Raw genomic sequence first — 25,569 nt, 5'->3', positions numbered from 1 at the left:
TTCACTTTTCACTTTCATGCATTGGAGAAGGAAATGGCAGCCCACTCCAGTGTTCTTGCCTGGAGAATCCCAGGGACAGGGGAGCCTGGTAGGCTGCCGTCTCTGGGATCACACAGAATCGGACACGACTGAAACGACTTAGCAGCAGCAGCAGCAGCAAGGCACTGCTGGCCCGCTCACAGAACAAAGGACTGAGCGAATACCAGAGGAGAGCTAGCCAGCTGAGGACCAGCCCATCCCCCACCAGAGGCAAGGAGGCAGTCGGGTGACAGCCAGAAGCGGAAGGCAAGGGGCAAACTCGGGCCCAGAGACAGCATCCTCTACTGTGAGCAGGCTCCCAGTTGCTAACCAAGTCTTCCTGGGATCCTGGACGGTTGACATCTGCCAGAAGGGTTACAACCATAGATCAGCTCCCCAGAGGAGACACACAGCACAATTGAGATGGTGCTCCCGCTGCGCACCCAGGAAACCCAAATGGCCGGGACAAGGCAGGTGATAAGATGCACTGCCCACCTGGGGACTGTGCGCTCACCAAGCACCTGATCTCCTGAGCTGCTCAGACCTGGGAAGGGCAAAAAATGCAGACCCAACGGAGTCTGTGCCTTTGTGGAGTACACAACCTGAACCTGAGCGGCTTAGACCTAGGAAGTGCACGCAACCCAGGGCCCACTTTAGAACGTTCCCCTGCAGAGCAACCTGGAGCCTGAGCAGCGTAGACCAGGAAAGCACACACGCCGTGAGTGGGGGCAAACCCAGTGTGGCCCAGACACTGCAAGCACTCCCCACACACGCCAGTGATATTTGTTTGCAGTGTTCCTCCCTCCCTGCAGCACAATTGAACAAATGAGCCTAAATAAATGACCACCTTCGCATCCTTGTGTTAGGGCAGAAATTAGACACTGAAGAGACTTGCAAACAGAGGAAGCCAAAATAAACAAAGAAGAGGGAACTGCTTTGGAAGTGACAGGTGCAAGAGATTAAAACCCTGTAGTTAGAATTGACTATATTGGAAGGGGCCTATACACCTTCAGAAGAAGTATAAGCTGGAACACGGAACTATCTGAAACTGAACTGACCCCTCAACAGCTCCAGAGTAAATTCTAGATATATCTTACTATTATCATTTTTTTAATTTTTAAGTTCTTTATGACTCCTTTAATTTTCATTTTTAAAACCTATTACCTTGTAAAAAAAAAAAAAAGACCTTATTTTTAAAGCAAATTTCATATATATATTTTATAATTTTTGCAATTTTGTTTTGTTTTTTTAATATTGTATTTTTTAGAGTCTAACCTCTACTCTAGATTTTTAATTTTTGCTTTTTGGTATTTGTTATCAATTTTGAACCTTTAAGAATCCAATCTCCAGTACCTATTTTTACTTAGGAGCATGATTATTGGCTTGATTGCTCTCTCCCCTTTTGACTCTCCTCTTTCTCCCCCAGGTCACCTCTATCTCCTCCCTCTCCATTCTCTTCTCTACTTAACTCTGAATCTCTTTGGGTGTTCCAGAATGTGGAGAACACCTAGGAAACTGATTACTGGCTAGACTTGTCTCTATCCTTGTGATTCCTTCTCCTCTCCTCCTGGTCACCTCTATCTCCTTCCTCTCTCTTCTTCTCTATGTAACTCTGTGAACCTCTCTGAGTGTTCCAGACTGTGGAGAGCAAATAGGGAATTGATTACTGACTAGATTGCTCTCTCCCCTTTTGAATCCCCCTCTTCTCCTCCTGGTCACCTCTATCTCCCTCCTCCCTCTTCTCTTCTCCATGTAACTCTGTGAACCTCTCTGGGTGTCCCTCACTGTGGAGAATCTTTTCACCATTAACCTAGATGTTTTATCATTGGTGCTGATGGAGAAGTCTTGAGGCTACTGTAAGAATAAGACTGAAAGCCAGAGACAGGAGGCTTAAATCCAAAACTTGAGAACACTAGAAAACTCCTGACTCCAAGGAACACTAATCGACAAGAGCTCATCCAAAAGCCTCCATACCTACACTGAAACAAGCTCCACCCAAGAGCCAACAAGTTGCAGAGCAAGACATACCAAGCTAATTCTCCAACAACCCAGGAACACAACCCTGAGCACTAAAATACAGGCGGCCAAAAGTCACACCAAACCCACAGACACCTCAAAACTCACTACTGGACACTTCACTGCACTCCAAAGAGAACAGATCCAGCTCCACCCACCAGAACACCGACACAAGCTTCCCTAACCAGGAAATCTTGACAAGCCACTCATCCAACCCCATCCACAGAGAGGAAACTCCACAATAAAAAGGAACTACAAACTTCCAGCATACAGAAAGGCCACCCCAAACACAGCAATCAAAACAAGATGAAAAGGCAGAGAAATATTCAGCAGGTAAAGGAACATGATAAAAGCCCACCAAACCAAAGAAGAGGAGATAGGGCGTCTACCTGAAAAAGAATTCAGAATAATGATGGTAAAAATGACCCAAAGTCTTGAAAGCAAATGGAGTTACAGATAAATAGTCTGGAGACAAGGATTGAGAAGATGTAAAAAAGTTTAACAAGGACCTAGAATAAATGAAAAAGACTCAATCAATAATGAATAATGGAATAACTGAGATCAAAAGCACTCTGGAGGGAACCAATTGTAGAATAACTGAGGCAGAAGATAGGATAAGTGAGGTGGAAGATAGAATGGTGGAAATAAATGAAGCAGAGAGGAAGAAAAGAATTAAAAGAAATGAGGACTACCTCAGAGACCTCTGGGACAATGTTAAACACCCCAACATTCAAATCATAGGAGTCCCAGAAGAAGAAGACAAAAAGAAAGACAATGAGAAAATACTTCAGGAGGTAATAGTTGAAAACTTCCCTAAAATGGGGAAGGAAATAATCACCCAAGTCCAAGAAACCCAGAGAGTCCCAAACAGGATAAACCCAAGGCAAAACACCCTAAGATACATAATAATCAAATTCACAAAGATCAAACACAAAGAACAAATATTAAAAGCAGCAAGGGAAAAACAACAAATTACACACAAGGGGATTCCCGTAAGGATAACAGCTGAACTTTCAATAGGAACTCTTCAGGCCAGGAGGGAATGGCAGGACATACTTAAAATACGACAACCCAGATTACTGTACCCAGCAAGGATCTCATTCAAATATGAAGGAGAAATCAAAAACTTTACAGACAAGCAAAAGCTGAGAGAATTCAGCACCACCAAATCAGCTCTTCAAAAACGCTAAAGGATCTTCTCTAGAGAGGACACACAGAAAAGGTTTATAAACTCGAACCCAAAACAACAAAGTAAATGGCAACAGGATCATACTTATCAATAATTACCTTAAATCAATAATTACCTTAAATTATTGGTAATAATAAGTTGAATGCCCCAACCAAAAGACAAAGACTGGCTGAATGGATACAAAAACAAGACCCCTATATATGCTGTCTACAAGAGACCCACCTCAAAACAAGTGACACAATACAGACTGAAAGTGAAGGGCTGGAAAAAGAGATTTCATGCAAATGGAGACCAAAAGAAAGCAGGAGTAACAATACTCATATCAGATAAAATAGACTTTGAAATAAAGGCCATGAAAAGAGACAAAGAAGGACACTACATAATGATCAAAGGATCAATCCAAGAAGAAGATGTAACAATTATAAATATATATGCACCCAACATAGGAGCACTGCAATATGTAAGGCAAATGCTAACAAGTATGAATGGGGAAATTAACAGTAACACAATAATTGTGGGAGACTGTAATACCCTACTCACAACTATGGATAGATCAACTAAACAGAAAATTAGCAAGGAAACACAAACTTTAAATGATACAATGGACCAGTTAGACCTAATGATATCTATAGGACATTTCACCCCAAAACAATTAATTTCACCTTTTTCTCAAGTGGACATGGAACCTTCTCCAGGATAGATCACATCCTGGGCCATAAATCTAGCCTTGGTAAATTCAAAAATTTGAAATCATCTCAAGCATCTTTTCTGATTACAATGCAGTAAGATTAGATGTCAACTACTGGCATCACCGACTCAATGGACATGGGTTTGGGCAGACTCCAGCAGTTGGTGATGGACAGGAAGGCCTGGAGTGCTGCAGTTCATGGGGTTGCAAAAAGTTGGACAAGACTGAGCAACTGAACTGAACTGAAAGGAAAAAAACCACTAAAAATACAAACATATGGAGGCTAAACAACACACTTCTGAATAACCAACAAATCACAGAAGAAATCAAAATATGCATGGAAACAAATGAAAATGCAAATACAACAATCCAAAACCTATGGGATTCAGTAAAAGCAGTGCTAAGGGGAAGGTTCATAGCAGTACAAGCCTACCTCAAGAAACAGGAGAAAAATAAAATAAATAACCTAACTCTACACCTAAAGCAACTAGAAAAAGAAGAAATGAAGAACCCCAGGGTTAGTAGAAGGAAAAGAAATCATAAAAATTACCGCAGAAATAAGTACAAAAGAAACAAAAGAGACCACAGCAAAAATCAAAAGCTAAAAGCTTGTTTTTTGAGAAGATAAATAAAATAGATAAACCATTAGGCAGACTCATCAAGAAAAAAAGGGAGAAGAATCAAATCAACAAAATTAGAAAGGAAAATGGAGAAATCACAACAGACAACACAGAAATACAAAGGATCCTAAGAGACTGCTACTAGTAACTATATGCCAATAAAATGGACAACTTGGAAGAAATGGACAAATTCTTAGAAAAGTATAACTTTCCAAAACTGAACCAGGAAGAAATGGAAAATCTTAACAGACACATCACAAGTACGGAAATTGAAACTGTAATCAGAAATCTTCCAACAAACAAAAGCCCAGAACCAGATGGCTTCACAGCTGAATTCAACCAAAAATTTAGGGAAGAGCTAACACCCATCCTACTCAAAATCTTTCAGAAAGTTGCAGAGGAAGGTAAACTTCCAAACTCATTCTATGAGGCCACCATCACCCTAATACCATAACCTGACAAAGATGCCATAAAAAAAGAAAACTATAGGCCATTATCACTGATGAACATAGATGAAAAAGTCCTTAACAAAATTTGAACAAACAGAATCCAACAACATACTAAAAAGATCATACATCATGACCAAGTGGGCTTTGTCCCAGGGATGCAAGGATTCTTCAATATTTGCAAATCAATCAATGTGATACACCACATTAACAAACTGAAAGATAAAAACCATATGATTATCTCAATAGATGCAGAGAAAGCCTTTGACAAAATTCAAGATCCATTTATGATAAAAACCCTCCAGGAAGCAGGCATAGAAGGAACATACCTCAACATAATAAAAGCTATATATGATAAACCCACAGCAAACATTATCCTCAATGGTGAAAAAATCGAAAGCATTTCCCCTAAAGTCAGGAACAAGAGAAGGATGCCCACTGTCACCACTACTATTCAACATAGATTTGGAAGTTTTAGCCACAGCAATCAGAGAAGAGAAAGAAATAAAAGGAATCCAGATTGGAAAAGAAGAAGTAAAACTCTCACTGTTTGCAGATGACATGATCCTCTACATAGAAAACCCTAAAGACTCCACCAGAAAATTACTAGAGCTAATCAATGAATACAGTAAAGTTGCAGGATATAAAATTAACACAGAGAAATCCCTTGTATTCATATACACTAACAATGAGAAAACAGAGAAATTAAGGAAACAATTCCATTCACCATTGCAACAAAAAGAATAAAATACTTAGGAATAAAGCTACCTAAAGAAACAAAAAACCCATATATAGAAAACTATAAAACACTCGTGAAAGAAATCAAAGAGGACCCAAGTAGATGGAGAAATATGTTCATGGATCGAAAGAATCAATATAGTCAAAATGAGTATACTACCCAAAGCAATCTATAGATTCAGTTCAATCCCTATCAAGCTACCAATGATATTTTTCAGAGAACTAGAACAAATAATTTTACAATTTGTATGGAAATACAAAAAACCTCAAATAGCCAAAGCAATATTGAGAAAGAAGAATGGAACTGGAGGAATCAATCTGCCTGACTTCAGACTATACTACAAAGCTACAGTCATCAAGACAGTATGGTACTGGCACAAAGACAGAAATATAGATCAATGCAACAAAATAGAAAGCCCAGAGATAAATCCATGCACCTATGGACACCTTGTCTTTGACAAAGGAGGCAAGAATATACAATGGAGAAAAGACAATCTCTTTAACAAGTGGTGCTGCAAAAACTGGTCAACCACTTGTAAAAGAATGAAAACAGAACACTTTCTAACACCATACACAAAAATAAACTCAAAATGGATTAAAGATCTCAACATAAGACCAGAAACTATAAAACTCCTAGAGGAGAACATAGGCAAAACACTCTCTGACATAAATTACAGCAGGATCCTCTATGACCACCTCCCAGAATATTGGAAATAAAAGCAAAAACAAACAAATGGGACCTAATTAAATTTAAAAGCCTTTGCACAATGAAGGAAACTATAAGCAAGGTGAAAAGACAGCCTTCAGAATGGGAGAAAATAATAGCAAATGAAGCAACTGATGAAGGACTCATCTCAAAAATATACAAGCAACTCCTGCAGCTCCATTCCAGAAAAATAAGCAATCCAATCAAAAAATGGGCCAAAGAACTAAACAGACATTTCTCCAAAGAAGACATACAGATGGCTAACAAACACATGGAAAGATGCTCAACATCACTCATTATCAGAGAAATGCAAATCAAAACCACCACGAAGTACCATCACACACAGGTCAGAATGGCTGCTTTCCAAAAGTCTACAAGCAGTAAATGATGGAGAGGATGTGAAGAAAAAGGAATTCTCTTACACTGTTGGTGGGAATTCAAACTAGTACAGCCACTATGGAGAACAGTATGGAGATTCCTCAAAAAAATGGAAATAGAACTGCCATATGACCAAGCAATCCCACTGCTGGGCATACACATCGAGGAAACCAGAATTAAAATAGACACATGTACCCCAATGTTCATCGCAGCACTGTTTATAATAGCCAGGACATGGAAGCAACCTAGATGTCCATCAGCAGACGAATGAATAAGAAAGCTGTGGTACATATACACAATAGAATATTACTCAGATATTAAAAAGAATGCATTTGAATCAGTTCTAATGAGGTGGATGAAACTGGAGCCTATTATACAGAGTGAAGTAAGTCAGAAAGAAAAACACCAATACAATATGTTAACACATATACATAGAATTTAGAAAGATGGTAACCATGACCCTATATGCAAGAAAGCAAAAGAGACACAGATATAAAGAACAGACTTTTAGGACTCTGTGGGAGAATGCAAGGGTGGGATGATTTGAAAGAATGGCATTGAAATATGTATATTATCATATGTGAAATAGATCGCTAGTCCAGGTTTGATGCATGAGACAGGGTGTTCAGGGCTGGTGCACTGGGATGACCCTGAGGGATGGGATGGGGAGGGAGGTGGGAGGGGGTTCAGGATGGGGGAGACATGTACACCCATGGCTGATTCATGTGTATGTATGGCAAAAACCAAAATATTGTAATTAGCCTCCGATTAAAACAAATAAAAAAGAGTAGACTGAAATCTAGTGGCGAAACCAAATGCTGAGCAAGTATAAGTGTGATGAATGTTTTAAAGGAGAAGTGCAGGGCTCTTTCAAAATATAAAACATATTGCAGAAGGCCAATAAGGCCTCCCTGAGAAATAGGTTTTCAGAAAATAATTTTCTCAACTTTTCTCCATTAGAATTCTCACTTCTTCTTGGTATATTCACTCATTTTTTTCTTTTCTCATTTCTCTTTTGTCACTGGGTGAAAACCCTTATTCTTTCCCTTTGCCAGCTTCTCCATAGTCCTCTGGTCGTCTTTTGATTTCATTTTGGAATTAACACCAGTAAATTATCATCTGCTCTTTTAAAAAATCTCTCCACTGTCCTTTCCATCAGCTTAAGGACTTTCCATATCCTAATTAAAAAAAAAAAAAAATCCCCCAATCTCTTGCAGCCCATCAGATTTCTTTACCACCCATTCCTTTCTCAACCCCTGTCACTCAATTCCTGAGCATTCCAATCCACTGAAATTGTTTTTGGATTTTTCATAAACTACCCATGAACTTCTACTTCCCAAATGAAGCAAGAGTCCCCACACTCTTCCCCCTCTGGTATGCAATAAATGACCTACTTACTACTTTCTGGCGTTCTCCCCACTCCTGACTGCTTGTTCACTACTCTTTCACATTCCGGTTTCCCCAAACCTTTCCGATCATTTCTTCTCCAACTCTCCTCTCCATTCTTGGATGGACGTCACTCTCTTCAGCCTCTCCTGCTCTATACCTTTTCCCAAGGCTGCCCTCTCACCAATGTTCTGATTGCTCCCAGATCACTTCACCCTCACATTTCAGTTTCCAATAACCTGGCTCCAGATTCCACCTGGCTTGTCCTGCCAACATCTCAAATCTAATCTTTCAAAGCAGAACACCTTATTTACTTACCCCAAACCTACTTGCCTATGCCTCCTACCTTCATAAAAAGTGCTTAAGTAGGAATCATCTTCCATTTATTCCTCTCTCTCACATCTCACACTCACTTGCTCGGGATCAATTTTTTTTTTTTTCCCCCCATCACCTCATTTCCAGCCCCACTACCTATGACTTATATGACCTTGAACAATTCATCTTTCTAACCCTCCAGTATCTTCATCTCTAAAATCAAGATTACATTACTTACATTCCAGGGTCCTTAAATAAATCCTACAAAGCACCTTTATCATTACTATGTTAATATAATAAGCATAATCTATCAATGCCTGGCATATAATATTCCCAATAACTTGGAATTTTCAATTATTATAACTCGTTTTCTCACCTAGAATCTCTCACCTCACTAGTTCTTTGTTAGTAATAGTACCAGAAAGGGAAAGATATACCCAACTAAATGCAGATTTCCAAAAGACAGTACAGAGAGACAAGAAGGCCTTCTTCAATGAACAGAGTATAAAATTAGAAGAAAACAACAGAAGGGGAAAGACTAGAGATTTCTTCAGGAAAATTGGAGATATCAAGGGAACATTTTGCCCAAAGATGGGCACAATAAAGATTAGAAATGGTAAAGACGTAGTAGACACTGAAGAGATCAAGAATAGATGGGAAGAATGCACAGGACAAGGGAGAAGTGTGTAAAAAAAGATCTTAATGAACTGGATTACTACAATGGTGTGGTCAGCCAGAGCCAGCCATTCTGGAGTGTAAAGTCAAGTGTGCCTTAAGGAAGCACTGCTGTTAATAAAGTTGGTGGATGTGACGGAATTCCAGTAGAGCTATTCAAAACCCTAAAGAATGATGCCATCAAGGTGTTGCATCCAATATGTCAGCAAATCTGGAAGACTCCGCAGTGGCCACAGGACTGGAAAAGGTCAATCCTCATCCCAATTCCCAAGAAGGGTCGTACTAAAGAATGTGCTAACCATTGGACAATTGCACTCCTCTCCCATGGTAGTAAGGTCATGCTTAAAATCTTGCATGCTAGGCTTTAGCATATGTGAACCAAGAACTTCCAGGTGTCCAAGCTGTGTTTAGAAAAGGAAGAGGAACCAGAGATCAAATTGCCAACATTCACTGGATCATAGAGAAAGCTAGGGAATTCCAGAAATATATCTACCTCTGTTTATTGACCACGCTCAAGCCTTTGACTGTGTGGATCATAATAAACTGTGGAAAGTTCTTAAAGAGATGGGAATACCAGACCATCTGACCTGTTCCCTGAGAAACCTGTATGCAGGTTAAGAAGCAACAGTTAGAACCCTGTATGGAACAACGGACTGATTCAAGATTGAGAAAGGAGTATGACAGGGCTATCTGCTGTTACCCTGTTTGTTTAATCTATATGCTGAACACATCATAAGAAATGCCAGGCTTCATGAGTTACAAGCTGGAATCAAGACAGGCAGGAGAAACATCAACAACCTCAGACATGCAGATGATACCACTGCATGTGAAGTGGTGAAGAGGAACTGCAAGTTCCTCTGCAAGTGCAAGTGAAGAGGAACCAAAGAGCGTCTTGATGAGGGGGAAGATGGAGACTGAAAGAGCCAGTTTAAAACTGGATATTTAAAAAAACTACGATCATGGCATCCGGCCACATTACATCATGGAAAATAAAAGGGAAAAAAGGTGCAACTAGGGACAGATTTCCTCTTTTGGGGCTTTAAATTCACTGGAGATGGTGACTGCAGCCATGAAATCAGAAGATGTTTGCTTCTTGGCAGGAAAGCCATGACAAACCTAAACAGTGTGTTAAAAAGCAGAGACAGTACTCTGCCGACAAAAGCCCGTAGAGTCAAGGCTGTGAGAGCTGGACCATAAAGAAGGTGGAGCACTGAAGACCTGATGCCTTTGAACTGTGGTGCTAGAGAAGACTCCTGAGAGTCCTTTGGACAGCGAGGAGATCAAGGGAAATCAACCCTGAATACTCATTGGAAGGACTGATGCTGAAACTCCAGTGTTTTGGTCATCTGATGCAAACAGCTGACTCATTGGAAAAGTCCCTGATGCTGGGAAAGATTGAGGGCAGTAGGAGAAGAGGGCATCAGAGGATAAGATGGCTGGATGGCATCACCAATGCAATGGACATGAACTTGGGCAAACTTCGGGAGATGGTGAGGGACAGAGAGACCTGGTGAGCTGCAGTCCATGGGGTCACAAAAAGTCAGACATGATGGGCTGACTGAACAACAACAATAGTACCATCTAGGACATGGATCATATAAAATTCCTCCCCTCCCCACAAATGTCTACTAGCTTCCCACTGTCTACTGAATGAAGCCCAACTCCCTAACGTGATTCAAAGTCCTTTGAAGATTTGTTTCCAAACTGCCTTTTCTGTCTTTGACTCTCCACACCAATCCACAAGTCCTTTGCTTCAAGCACTGGGCAGGGCTTGCTGCTTCCTATCCATCCCTGTTTTCACATCTTTTCACCTTTCTCGACATGGCCTAAAATACCTAAAGAAGATCCACTTTGCCTCAAATTCTACCCTACCTTTAAGGCTTGGTTTGAGTGTCACCTTATAACTGAAAGCCTTTCTAGATCCTTCCAGTTAAAATGACTGGTTCTTCCATACAATTGCCAACATTTTGGAACTACATTTTTCATAGTACTTCTTTCACTCGGCCATGTGGAGCTGGTATTTCTTTTCATGTCTCCCAAGAGCTATAAGCTCCACGAGGATAACAGGTTCCCCACAGCATTGAGAATGAGGCTTTGCTCCTAGAAATATATATCCAGCAAATTCTGGTTGAATTTTAAAATATTAAAAAGCATCGTAAGATTATAGGGAATAAAATTTTAAACAATATTCTATTATAATGGCTTTAAAGTAAAATTGGAAAAGGCTGATCAACTGATCTGAACAATCAAGCTTGATTGGTTTCCCTCCATTATTCCAGATTCTTGAATAATTTGATAAGTTAAGCCAGTCAGTAAAATTACTAAAGAGTCTCTGCCTAAAAATATCCACCTGTGATAATGCACTACGATTTATTTCCGTTTTTGTATAATTGCTGCTTTTTGTTTGATTTTTAGTCTCAGATCTCACAGATGATTTCTTTCTAGATCATGACCTTAAATGGTTCTTTGAACCAAGAGATACCTTGGTTCAAATAACCATTTGAACAGAGAATGTTTAGAGAATGACTGTTCTTTAAAAAGCATGAATTGCAAAAGAAGACTGATCATTTTGTAAGTGTGTGGATGAACCAATTTACGGTCCTTTTCCTTAAATGCTTTGTGTGCTGGGTCTGTGTGCTCAGTTGTGTCCAACTCTCTTGCGACCCCATCGACTGTAGCCTGCCAGCCTCCTCTGTCCGTGAAATTTTCTGGGCAAGAATGCTGGAGCAGGTTCCCCTTTCTTACTCCAGGGGATCTTCCAGATCCAGGGATTGAACCCATGTCTCCTGAGGCTCCTGCACTGGTAGGCGGATTCTTTACCACTGCACCACCTGGGGAGCCCAAATGTACGTGACTCCTAAATACTTTATACTTTGATACAAATGACAACAGTTATGACTATATAGCACTTAATCCTGTCCATCTTGAAATAAATTAGCAAACATCACTTACTGCTCACAAAATCATTAAAGAAAAAAAAAACAAAAACAAAAACACAGATTCCCTTGAGAAATTCCCTGGTAATCCAGTGGTTAAGACTTGGTGTTTTCCCTGCCATGGGCCAGGCCCCTGGTTGGGAAACTAAGATGTCACAAGCTGTTTGTAGAAGGAAGGGAGGGAGGGAGAGTGGGAAGAAAGAAAGGAGGAAAGAAATGGTTCCTGTTCAAGATGGCAATATAACTATGTTTCTAAAAAAAATAACAGCTTGTAAAAAAGCTAAATAAATAAAAACAAAGATCCCTTGTGAGAAAAGCATCAAGCTTCCATTTAAAAGATGGATAAGAAGTGGTACACACAGACTAATTTTTTTTAAGTTCAACAGTGTAGTGTTAAAACCAGAGATTGCTGAGGGAAACCAACGAAGATGATACTGATGATAAGCATTAAGTCAAAGTCCGCTGTGTGCCAGAATCTGTGTAATCACCTTCCATCCACTACCTCACTTAATCTACACAACATCTTTTAAGAGTTGCTGACTCTTAGATGGGAAAATGGAGATTAAGTAATTTATCCAAGTTTACTATGGACAGTATGTGGCCCAGCCAGGACTTGGAGTCACGTGCTCTTAAGCACTAAGCTACGAAATGAAAATTCTGACATTAACATCCATTTTGTAAAACTGTCAGGTACGAAAAACATGATACCAATACTGTGAGTAAACAGAAAAGTGTTCTATATAATGTTAAAGCTTATACCATCACATTTTGTGAATTAAAAAACTCTTCATGACACATGACTACTTAGCATAACAGATAAGCAAAAACTTTGAACCTATGTTTTTCATGAATCCTCACTGAAGTTTCTTCACATAAAGATCTCTCAGTCTGAACAGATGCTCCCAGCTTACATATTCTAAAATAAAGAATGTCGACTTACATGGATACTTCTAAATTCTAGATGCAATACTATGTTTCTAGAAAACCTAAGTATCTATAGCTTTAGGAGAAGTTATAAACCCAAATTGGACACTAACTACAGGGAAAATTAAATACATGCGGGTTAAAAAAAAAAAATGCACCCTAGGATGCAGATTGGCGCAGTCCCTGTGGAAAACAGTATGAAAGCTCCTCAGAAAACTAAAAACAGAATTACCATACGATTCAGCAAAGCCACTCCCAGGCACGTATTTAGACAAAACTATAATTCAAAAAGATACATGCAACTCTATAGCCATGACATGGAAACAACCTAAATGTCTATCAGCAGATGAATGGATAAAGAAGGTGTAATGCATATATACAATGGAATACTGCTCAGTCATAAAAAAGAGTGAAATAATGCTATTTGCAGCAACATGGATGCAACCAGAGATGATCATACTAAGTGAAGTGAGAAAGATAAATATATGATATCGTTTATATGTGGAATATGAAATATAATTCAAATGAACCTATGAAACAGAATCACGGACATAATGAACAGACAGGTGGTTGCCAATGGAGTGAGAGTTGGGGGAGGGATAGAGTGAGAGGTTGTGGTTAACAGATGTAAGCTTTTATATATATATTCACAGAATGGACAAATAACAAAGTCCTACTGTGTAGCACAGGGAACTATATTCAGTATCTTATAATAAACCACAGTGGAAAAGAATATTTTAAAAAGGGTATGTGTGTATACATATATATGTGTATATATACCTGAATCACTTTGCTGTACAGCAGTAATTAATGCAACATTGTAAATCAGCTGTACTTCAATAACAAACAAACTAAAATAAAACCTCTGCCCACCCCCCAAGTCATTGTTACATGTCCAGTCTGGCATGTCCAGACTTACATGGGTGAATTTGTCTCAGCAAAGCCAATAATCTCTATTTTATTTATATTGTTCCTAGACATTAAAATGGAAAAGGCCCCTAACTCATTCTGTGAGGTGAGTATTAGCACATGCACCCCAAACACTACAAGCTGGGTCCCATGGCCCAAATATTTCTTGCAAGGAGATGCAACCAGTCCATCCTAAAGGAGATCAGTGCTGGGTGTTCATTGGAAGGACTGATGCTGAAGCTGAAACTCCAGTCTGGCCACCTGATGCTAAGAGCTGACTCACTGGAAAAGACCCTGATGCTGGGAAAGACTGAGGGTGGGAGGAGAAGGGGACGACAGAGGATGAGATGGTTGGATGGCATCACCAACTCAATGGACATGAGTTTGGGTGGACTCCGGGAGTTGGTGTTGGACAGGGAGGCTTGGCATGCTGCAGCTCATGGGGTCGCAAAGAGTTGGACACGACTAAATGACTGAACCAAACTGAATAATTATGTTTAGGTAACATTTTTAATACTGAATATAAATGTTATGAGACCCAACATCCATTCTCCTATTACTAGAGTCCCCTCATCTTTCTTTGTGAGTCTCATCTACTAGATTCAATTTTTAAAAACAAATTTGGCTCCTCTAGGAATGAGTTTACAATTCTTAATCGTATCACCTCTGTCACCAGCCACCCAATTCTACTCCTGGGCAACAGGTGGTGGTTTAATTGCTCAGTTGTGTCTGACTCTTCGAGACCCCTTGGACTGCAAACTTCCATGCTCCTCTGACCATGAGGTTTTCCAGGCAAGAATACTGGAGTGGGTTGCCATTTCCTTCTCCAGTGCATCTTTCCGACCCAGGGATTGAACCTGCATCTCTTATGTCTCCTGCATTGAAGGAGGATTCTTTACTTACTGAGCTATCAGGGACCAATTTCACTTGTGAATATAAATTTTAAAATCCTACCAAAATCTTAGCAAATCAAATCCAGCAGGGCAAAAGAACAAGGCATTATGACTAAACAGAGCTTGAATTATGACTAGCTTATCATTAGAAAATTAATTCACAGTGGTCACTATACTGGGGCTTCCCAGGTGGCACTATTGGTAAAGAAACTGCCTGCTAATGCAGAAGACATAAGAGATGCAGCTTTGATCCCTGGGTCAGGAAGATCCCCTGAAGAAAGGCATGGCAATCCACTTACTCTTGCCTAGAGAATCCCATGGACAGAGGAGCTTGGTGGGCTACAGTCAACAGGGTCCCATAGAGCTGGACATGACTGAGCAACTTAGCACATGCACAGTTACTATATTAGTATCTTAAAGAACTAAAAGGCGGGGGAGGGAAAGAAGCAGGGTATCAATAAAGCATCTAATGCAGACATTCTCAGCCTTTGGGGATCCATGGATAGCCTCCAAAGAGTTCATGACAACCTGTGATTCAAAGTGCAATATTGGTGTACATGTGCTAAGTTTCACAGACAGGTTAATTCTCAAAGAAGTCAATTCATGAATCCTTTCATATGTTGCAGCATTACTGGACTGCACTAAAAAAAAATATACATCAGTATTCAAACTGTTGCATTTTCAAAACAGATTCTTAACATTCTACTTCATTAAAAAGCATGGCGGGGCTTCCCTGATGGCTCAGTGGTGGAGCACTTGTCTGCCAGTGTGAGGGACATGGGTTTGATCCCTGATCTGGGAAGATCTTACCTACCTCGGAGCAACTAAGCCCGTGCACCACGACTACTAAGCCTGTGGTCTAGAGCCTGAGAGTCGCAAATACTGAGCCCGTGTGCTGCAGCTACTGAGCGACACGCCCTAGATCGTGTGCTCAGCAGCAAAAGAGGCCGCCACATTGAGAAACCTGTGCGCCCCAAGGAAGGGTAGCCCCCTCTTCCACAACTAGAGAAAGCCCGCACAGCAAAGACCCAGCACAGCCAATAATAAGTAAACAATTTTTTAAAAAAAAAAAAAGCATGACAGGCACACCATTTTTCCTAGGAACCTAGAGGTTATCATACTAAATGGAGTTAAGTCAGAGAGAGAGAGACAAATATCATTATACCACTAATATGTGGAATCTAAAATACAAACTGATGTATTTTACTATGAAACAGAAAACAGACTCACAGATATAGAGAGTAGACTTGTGGTTGCCAAGCGGGAGGGGAGGTAGGAGAGGAAAGGAACAGGAGTTTGAGATTAGCAGAGGCAAACAATTATATACAGGATGGATAAACAATAATGTCCTACTGTATAACACAGGCAACTGTATTCAAGACCCTATGACAATCCATATGCAAGAGAATATGAAAAATCATATATATTATAGATATAACTGAGTTATCTTGCTACATGGAAGAAATCAACACAACATTGTAAACCAACTATACTTCAACAAAACTTTTTAAAATATCCAAAAAGTGGAAATAATACAAATGCCCATCAACTAATGGATAGACAAATGTGGGATACCCGTATAATAAAATACTATTTGACAATAAAAAGGAATGAAGTACTGATACATGCTACAACATGGATGAAACTAAAATATTTTGCTAAGTGAAAGAAGCCAATCACAAAAGACTACCTATTGTGTGACCTTACTTATATGAAATGTCCAGAATAGGCACCTCCATAGAGAAAGAAAGCAGATTAACATTTGCCTGGGAGAAGGCGGAACACAAATCAGGAATCAGTGTTAACAGATGCAGTATATTTTAGATAGCGATGATAGTTGCAAATACTGAAAATATACTGAAAACTACAGTGGAGTTCATGTTACGCGATAGAAAGCAAAACTTTCCTGCCAGTGACATGGAGCATACGGAAGAAATGAGTTTCATTGTTCTGAGCCATGGAAATTTGGGGTTTGTTGTGTTATCACAGAATACATTAGCCTATTTTAATAACGTAGCCAATAAATAGACATTTCCTCTATCTACCTACAAGTTAAGTCAGAAAACCCATGCCCTCAGAATCTCTAGACAAAATTCCATCATCCTACATTCATCAGGTTATAGGCCTCTGTATCAAAGCGAACTTGATTGGATATGAATCTCTATATGTGACCGAATATTACTATTTGAAAGTGTCATGAAACTCAGTGAGGGCCTTAAAACCTGAAAATACACAGTAGATACTGAAATATAAACATTTAGTTTTATTTTCTATGATTTTACTTTGTCATCATTTTAGACAACAAAAAAGGGAAGATTAAATGCTGGATAATTGCATTCTTATATGTCAAAAAATTTCTTTTGCTATTTTGAAAATTAAAAATCACTCAAAGAATTATAATGCCTTTAATACTAGTGTATAAGCATCAGTACATCACATTTAAAGTGAATTAAACAATGATCCAATTTTAAAATTACACAGGGTGATGGAAGATATATTGTATATGTATCTGCCAAATCACTTTATCATAAAGTGATTTTCAAATGCATCATTTCTTCTATTTTCAAAAACCCTATCCATTAAAAAGTTCTATTATCACATCTTTCATTCAGATTTTCCTAATTATTATTATGGATGTTTTGTGAATTGTATGAGGTTACATGTGATCATTCTATGTCTTACTTTTTCCTTTTAAAGCTCACAGGAAGATTTCCTCTTAGACTATATGTAAGTAGTCAAGGACCTTAGGGTTACAGAAATTATATCTTAGAAAACCAAAACCATGTTTCAGATTTTTAATGTCTTGAAATATCCCTGCCAGTGTTATAATTGTCATTCCCACCAAATATTGGGATTCTCTATATTTCCCATTGCTAATCTATTAATTGGAGAAGGCAATGGCACCCCACTCTAGTACTGTTGCCCGGAAAATCCCATGGATGGAGGAGCCTGGTGGGCTGCAGTCCATGGGGTCGCTAAGAGTCAGACATGACTGAGCAACCTCACTTTCACTTTTCACTTTCATGCATTGGAGAAGGAAATGGCAACCCACTCCAGTGTTCTTGCCTGGAGAATCCCATGGACGGAGAAGCCTGGTGGGCTGCCGTCTATGGGGTCGCACAGAGTCGGACACGACTGAAGCGACTTAGCAGCAGCAATCTATTAATTGTTGTGGTAGTCATTTGATGGCAAAGCAAATCTAATGGGATATTTAAGTGTATACATTTTTTAAAAAGGCAGGACAGGCCCAGCATTTTTACTACAATTGAAGGTTTGGGGCAACTGTGCCTCCAGCGAGTCTATCAGTGCCATTTTCCTACAGCATCTGCTCATTTTGTATCTGTGTCACATTTTGGTAATTTATACAATAACTCCAACTTTTAAACTATTACTATGCTTGTTATAGTGATCTGTAATCAGTGATCTTTGAGGTTATTACTGTAATTGTTTTGGGACACCACGAACCCCACCCACATAAGATGGCAAACTTAATCCTTAAGTGTCGTGGGTGTTCTGACTGCTCCACTGGCAAGCCATTCCCCCATGAGGGACTGAAGAGACCAGCCATTCTCTTCAGGCCTTCCTGTTCCCTGAGACACAACAGTATTGAAATTAGGCCAAGTAAGTGTTCAAGTGAAAGCAAGAAAATATGCCTCTCCTTGAAATCAAAAGCTAGAAATGATTCAATTTGTGAGGAAGGCATGTCAAAATCCAAGATAGGCCAAAAGATAGGCCTCTTTCACCTGAGATCTACTCACTTCTATTCACCAGCCAAGTTGTGAATGCAAAGGAAAACTTCTTGAAGAAAATTAAAAGTGCTACTTCAGTGAAAACATGAATGATAAGAAAATGAAACAGTCTTATTGCTGATATGGAGAAGTTCTGGATAGATCAAAACAGCCACATACACTCTTAAGCCAAAGCCTATTCCAGAGCTGGGCCCTAATTCTCTTCAATTCTATGAAGGCTGAGTGAGGGAGGTAAGGAAGCTGCAGAAAAAGAGCCTGAAGCCAGCAGAGGTTGGTTCATGAGACTTAAGGAAAGGAGCCATTTCCATAACATAAGAGTGCAAAGTGAGGCAACAAGTGCTCAATGTAGAAGCTGCAGCAAGTTATCTAGAAGATCTAGCTAAGATCATTTTATTACTTCTGGCACGGCAAGCATGAGCACAGCATTGTACTGGTTCTTTCTCCCCCACATCCCAGTTCCTACTGGGATGACACAGACGGATTCATTGAGTGCTACGTATGTACTAAGCTGTGTTACACTGAGGCACGCTGAGTTTAGGGACTCCACTGCTTTTTAAAAAAATTTTTTGGTCACACTGAGAGGCACATAGAATCTCAGTTCCCCGGCTAGGGATCCAGCGTACAGCCCCTGCACTGGAAGCCTGGAATCTTAATGATTGGACCGCCAGGGGAGTCCACGAACTTACTTCTAAGACGATCGTTCGGATGTTTTTCACGTACAGTGTCACATAGTCTTTGATGTAGGTTTGCAAGTAGCCGGGCTTTGTATCATACCAACCCATCATTAGTGCAGCTTCATTTTCATTATTCCCACTCCATGTGATGATGGAGGGATGAGATTTCAGTCTCCGGACCTAAAATTGAAGAAAACATAAAACAATTTTCAAATGCTCAACATAAAAAGGCTCAGAGTTGCAATTATTCATAAAATTATAACCACTGCCTTTCTGCATGTGTATTTTTACATGTCAGAAAACTCATCAGAAAATGAGCAGTAATGTTACATGTGGGAAGACATTTTAAGAAACCTCTGACATTCTTTTTATCTACATTTTATAAACATTGATAAAATATGGTTCCTCTTCTGTTTTATAAAAACTGATGAAAATATAATCCCTTTTACTAAAAGGGAAAAGCAAATCAGCTCATCACTATCTGGCTCACCACAAAAAGGTTCTCAGAAATACAAAGGGCAGAAGACATTACATTACAGAGGTTAGTTTCTCAAAAGCAAGTTGGAGTTTTTGAGGGAGAAACAAATAAGACAAAACAAACACTACTGTGAGAGAGGGACTGAAGTCCCACACAGTCTCCAGCAAGATCAGAAAACCACCAGGACAGGTAGAGAGGGCTTTACAAAGCGAGTGAGTACCACAGGAGATTCTGGAATTTACAAAGACATGAAGCATTCTAGAGGAAAAAAGATTAAGACATCAAGAGTCTGTCCTCTGAAATAACTATGTCATATCTTAAGACTTTGGCCACTTGATGGGAAGAGCTGACTCATCAGAAAGGACCCTGATGCTGGGACAGGTTGGGGGCAGGAGGAGAAGGGGATGATAGAGGATGAGATGGTTGGATGGTATTATTGACTCAACGTACATGAGTTTGAGCTCAGGGAAGTCTAGCATGCTGCAGTCCATGGGGTTGCAAAGTGTTGGACATGACTTAGCGAATGAACAGCAATGTCTTAAGAAATCAACTAAGGTTAAGTCATTGAATATATCTAAATACAGAAAAAGAAATTGAGGAATCTGAAAACCCTGCATGATCTGGGCTCATTGTAGGCCAGCCCTTCATAGACGGGAAAGGATTCAGTTCTTCTGACACACTGGAAGATAACCCAGCAGAAGAGGGCAATTAAATCTGAGAACAACAGAGTGAGTCAATGGTCAAGAGAAATTCTTTTGGAACATGTTTTAGCAATATAACCTTATTGGTATTCATAGCTTCTCTTCACTGGAATGGATGATTACATGATGGGTTTCAGCTGATGTTCTCACTGTGGTCTCCATTCAATATGCTAAGTAATTCACATGTGAAATAGAGATGTATTAAGAATACCTTCAGAGAAGGCAATGGCAAGCCACTCCAGTACTCTTGCCTAGAAAATCTCATGGACGGAGGAGCTTGGTAGGCTTCAGTCCATGGGGTCACTACTAGTCGGACACGACTGAGCGACTTCACTTTCACTTTTCACTTGCACGCATTGGAGAAGGAAATGGCAACCCACTCCAGTGTTCTTGCCTGGAGAATCCCAGGGATGGCGGAGCCTGGTGGGCTGCCGTCTATGGGGTCACACAGAGTCGGACACAACTGAATCGACTTAGCAGCAGCAGCAAGAATACCTTAAAGAGATGTATGTCATTTAAAAAATTAAAGTTTGTGCTTTTTCTAAACTAGTCTTATAAACAATATTTCCTTATTTGCCCCTGGAAATACTGTTTCTAAGGTAGCTTCCCTGATAGCTCAGTTAGTAAAGAATCTGCCTGCAATGCAGGAGACCCCGGTTCAATTCCTGGATCAGAAAGATTGCTGGAGAAGGGATGGGCTACCCACTCCAGTATTCTTCGGCTTCCCTGGTGGCTCAGCTGGTAAAGAATCCACATGAAATACAGGAGACCTGTGTTTGATCCCTGGGTTGAGAAGATCCCCTGGAGAAGGGAAAGGCTACCCACCCCAATATTTTGGCCTGGAGAACTCTGGCCATGGACTATTCAATCCATGGGGTCACAAAGAGTCAGACACAACTGAGCAATTTTCACTTTTCATATACAGGTAAAAGAGGGCTATGACCAACTGTGACAGGCATGCTTCTGGTACTGACGAAAATACAAATACCGAAGAGACAAAAAACTTCAGTGACTCTATGCTCACACACCCTTCAAACTGACCTAGAATTTTATGATGAGCTTTACTTTAAAATTTTAATAAACCCTGCACAGAAAGTTCTCTTTAATAATACATAAAAGAACTGAAAACGCATAGATATATTTTAATTGTGTGAAGGAAAATTTAAAATAAGACTGAAATGTTTACAACCTACATAACTACAATTAATATTTTAAAAGTTATTCATTCATCCATCCACTTATACATCAGATGACTAATACAGCCGGGTCATGGGGGAACTTGCCCTAAGCCTCAGGGAGATTACAACCTTGATGGAGTGACAAAACATTGAACAAGTAATTTCAAGTGTGATGTATGTCACAAAGGGAAAATGACCTAATCTAGACTTGCAGACATAGAAAGTTTCTTCCCAGAGAGTCATGCATGCCCAAGGTAAGACGAGTCAGAAAAAGAACGACTGAGATCACCCACAGAGGAGGGTAATAGGGCAAGGCATTCCAGGTCAGGGAAAGTACGGGGAATATGGTATCTAACGAGGCTGGGGAGACAGGCAGAGACAAGATAGCGCATGGAGGATCTTTAACTGTATCTAGAGGGCTCTGAGTAAGGGATGATTCAATGCTCACTTTCTAAACTTAAGAAAAAACAGACACAGAAAACAAACTGTGACCCAGTGAATTATTATTATAAGGCAATCACACTTGCAACACCATCCAGACTAAGAAAACTTCACCAAGACCCCAGGAGCCCTCATGTACCCCTTCCTAATCACAGTCCTTCCTTCCTTCCAAAAGTAACCAGTATCTTGAGTGCCATAATATTTTTTTCATTTCTTTTGGTTTTCCCCACAAATATACATTCACAGACACCAATTTTAACTTATAGATTTTAACATACTCGGTGGATTTCGATCCACTGACATTCTTATCCTTACTGAATTTCAAATTGTCCCACTTATAGATTTTAACATACTTATAGATTTTAACATACTCAGTGGATTTCAATCCACTGACATTCTTATCCTTACTGAATTTCAAATTGTCCCACTTTTGGTCGGTCAATCTCATCAATATTCTTTTAACATATCTTTGGTAGCCTCCTTGTTATTTGTATGCCAAAATATTCCAGCATCATCTTCTGTTCCAGACCTGGAACCAGCCATTTCTCTAAGAACTCTTCTCTTAGTGGGAAAGACTATTTCAATACAAGGATGCTCAATTTGACTAGGCTGTTTACTCTTTTTAAGACTTTTCAGTGAACAGAGCTAGGATATAATCACTTCTTTGCATTTATAGATCTATAAATACAAGGTATTTATATGTGGAATGCAACAGAAATCAAGGAGTTAAGAATCAAAATTTTTGGCCTGAGAAATTCAAAGACCGGTATTGCCATTTATTGAGGTGGGGAACACAGCAAGAAAAGCAAGTCTGGGGAAGGTAATGTAAGTTTGGTTTAGACATGTTACATTTGAGATTCCTATTACACCTCCAGGTAGGGCTACCAAGCAGGGAGCTGGATAATAAGAACCAGGAATTCAGCAGAGAAGTCAGGGCCAGGAATAAATCTGACAGTCATCCACCAATAAGTGGAATGAGAACCATGAGACTGGATGGACTCACTCAAGGAGTCAATCACCTGGCTGATTTTTTTTTCCCCATGGGATTTAATAAAGAGAACAAAAAGAAACAAAGAGAAGAAATTAAACACAGCATTGTAAATCAGCTGTACTTCAATGGAATTTAAAACAAGAAAAACAAGGACAGGTTTAACAAAACGCAAAACTAAAACTTAAGCCTTTACTCCTTCTTGGAATGTTACGTAATGCCATACCTGGTGAGTGACTTCTTCTCTCACGGAATCCATGAAATCCTTATCAGTTGGGTAAAGCGCACAGGCAAACATGAAATCCTGCCATATCTGGCAAATCAAATAAGAGGCAACACAGTACTTCCATAGGTTTCATTGCACAGAAGGAAAGTCTTTGTCCTAAACCTTGGGCATTATCTTTCACGAAAACGAAAATCAACTCAGCCCGATGTATGTGACCATTTTAGCAGCACAAGGCATGAGGCACTAGGAAAGGCACTTTACAAACTCACCAGAGCCATAGGGAAACCTGAGAAGAGAAAATGTTAGGTGGGCAGAAAAGAAAAAAAAAAGAGGAATGCAAATAAGGAAATAGTGCTTGTATTGTGGAGAATGTGAAATTCAGTAAACATTTCTCCCAACCTCTCCTCATTTCTAATTCATTCTAATTTTCACCAGGAATTTGGTTTTGAGAAATGGTCCAGACTGTTAAGAAATGTACTTTTTTAAAAATCGAAGAATTAACTTTTCATGGCCAAAAGGATCCCTTTATGGACATTTTAGAGGAAACCACGTAAGTGCAACTGGGCTTCCCAGGTGGCGCTAGTGGTAAAGAATTCACCTGCTCATGCAGGGTTCGAGAGAGAAATGGGTTCGATCCCTGGGTTGAGAGGATCCCCCGGAGTAGGAAATTGCAACATACTCCAGTATTCTTGCCTGGAGAATCCCATGGACAGAGGAGCTTGGTGGACTACAGTCCACAGGTTGCAAAGTGCCAGACACGACTCAGGATGCACCCTTCAAGGAGACCACAAGGAGCGTGGTTTACAGCACAGCGCCGTATCTGTCGGCCTGAATCAGAACTGCAGTTCCACCATATACCCACTCTGTGAGTTTGGGAAAGTTAGTTAACCTCTCCACATGCCAGTAAAACGGGGATAGAGAACAACAGTAACTCCCTCATATGCTGGGCATGAAGATGAAATAAAATAATAAATGCAGAGCACTGAGAACAATGTCCAGAATATTCCAGAATATTGACACATCATGACCATCAGCATTATCAATATTATTAAAATTACTACTCTCCTATGAAGTGCTTTATATTTTAGAACTGTAAGACTAGAATTAAAAGAATATATTTCCTTTGCTTAACCCTCACCAATGCAAACTATGTTCAGAGGTACTTAATGACAGTATTAAGCACATCTTTTAAAATGTAATCATTTTTCTTCTCTCTAGGTCTTGTTAGATCTCCTTAAAATTAAAATGTTTTTAATATTTTACTTTCCTTTTTATGCTTAACCTATCACAAAGAGAGTTACAAAGAAAATATAGATATATGCTTAGATATAACCAATATGCAGAATGTCTAGTATTTTAAAATAATCAAATAATTATGATATTTACTATCAATCATGGCTCTGGGTTTGCTAGATGCCATTTATTTCTCTGCCCAAAAAAAAAAAAAAAGTGGAACATCATTCTTGGCTCTGAGAAAAGAAGGAATGGGCTATGATGCCACTTATATGTGGGATCTAAAATATGACCCAAATGAATTTATGAAAGAGAAACAGACACAGAAAACAAACTTATGGTTATCAAAGGGGAAGGAGGTGGGGAGGGATAAATTAGGACTTTAGGATTGGCAAATACAAACTATTAGATATCAAATAGATAAACAACAAGGACCTATTGCATAGCCTAGGGAACTTTATCCAATATCCTGTAATACACCACAATGGAAAAGAATATACATACATATGTATAACTGCATCACTTTGTTGTATACCTGAAACTAGCACAACATTGTAAATAAACTACACCACATCAACAACAAAAAAAAAGGAATGGGCAATGTCACCCACTCAGAACACTGGAGGTCAAACTGAGGATATGGTGACATATCTACAAAATGGTGAGCTGTCAACTACGCACCATTATGCCTAGTTCATCACAGAGTTCGTAGAATTCATCCTGCTCATAAACTCCTCCTCCCCAGACCCGAAGAGCATTCATGTTAGCATCCACAACAGACTGCAAGAGGAGCCGCAACCTACAGAAGAAAGTTTTAAAACAAATGCTAATTTAAAATCTTGGGAACAATAAAAAATGAACAAAATTTTAAGAAATATGCTGTGGTTGATAAACACATTTCAAATAACTGTTAGAAGAACACATTTTAATTATGATGGTTTGGATACAATGCACAGTGAAGAAAATGAGACAAAAGTATATATATACACATTAACTGTAATTGTAATTGACTTCCCTCATAGCTCAGACGGTAGAGAATCCATTTACAATACAAGACATCCAGG

The 25,569-nt window shown here is 39.5% G+C and overlaps 1 protein-coding gene across 2 annotated transcripts in view; it reads right to left on the bottom strand.

The window, feature by feature from the left end:
- MANBA (mannosidase beta) overlaps positions 1-25,569 on the bottom strand; it is a 127,382-nt gene that overhangs the window by 44,584 nt on the left and 57,229 nt on the right. For both annotated transcript variants that reach the window (XM_061419512.1, XM_061419513.1), the window contains exons 9-11: positions 25,187-25,304; positions 23,273-23,359; positions 19,273-19,440 (exon numbers count right to left, since the gene is read on the bottom strand). In XM_061419512.1, the coding sequence (XP_061275496.1) occupies positions 19,273-19,440; positions 23,273-23,359; positions 25,187-25,304 (373 nt within the window). The remainder of the gene's footprint in view (positions 1-19,272; positions 19,441-23,272; positions 23,360-25,186; positions 25,305-25,569) is intronic.

Source organism: Bos javanicus, chromosome 6 (genome assembly GCF_032452875.1).
Source record: "Bos javanicus breed banteng chromosome 6, ARS-OSU_banteng_1.0, whole genome shotgun sequence".
Taxonomy (NCBI): Eukaryota; Metazoa; Chordata; class Mammalia; order Artiodactyla; family Bovidae; genus Bos; species Bos javanicus.
This window is presented reverse-complemented; position numbering and strand designations above follow the sequence as displayed.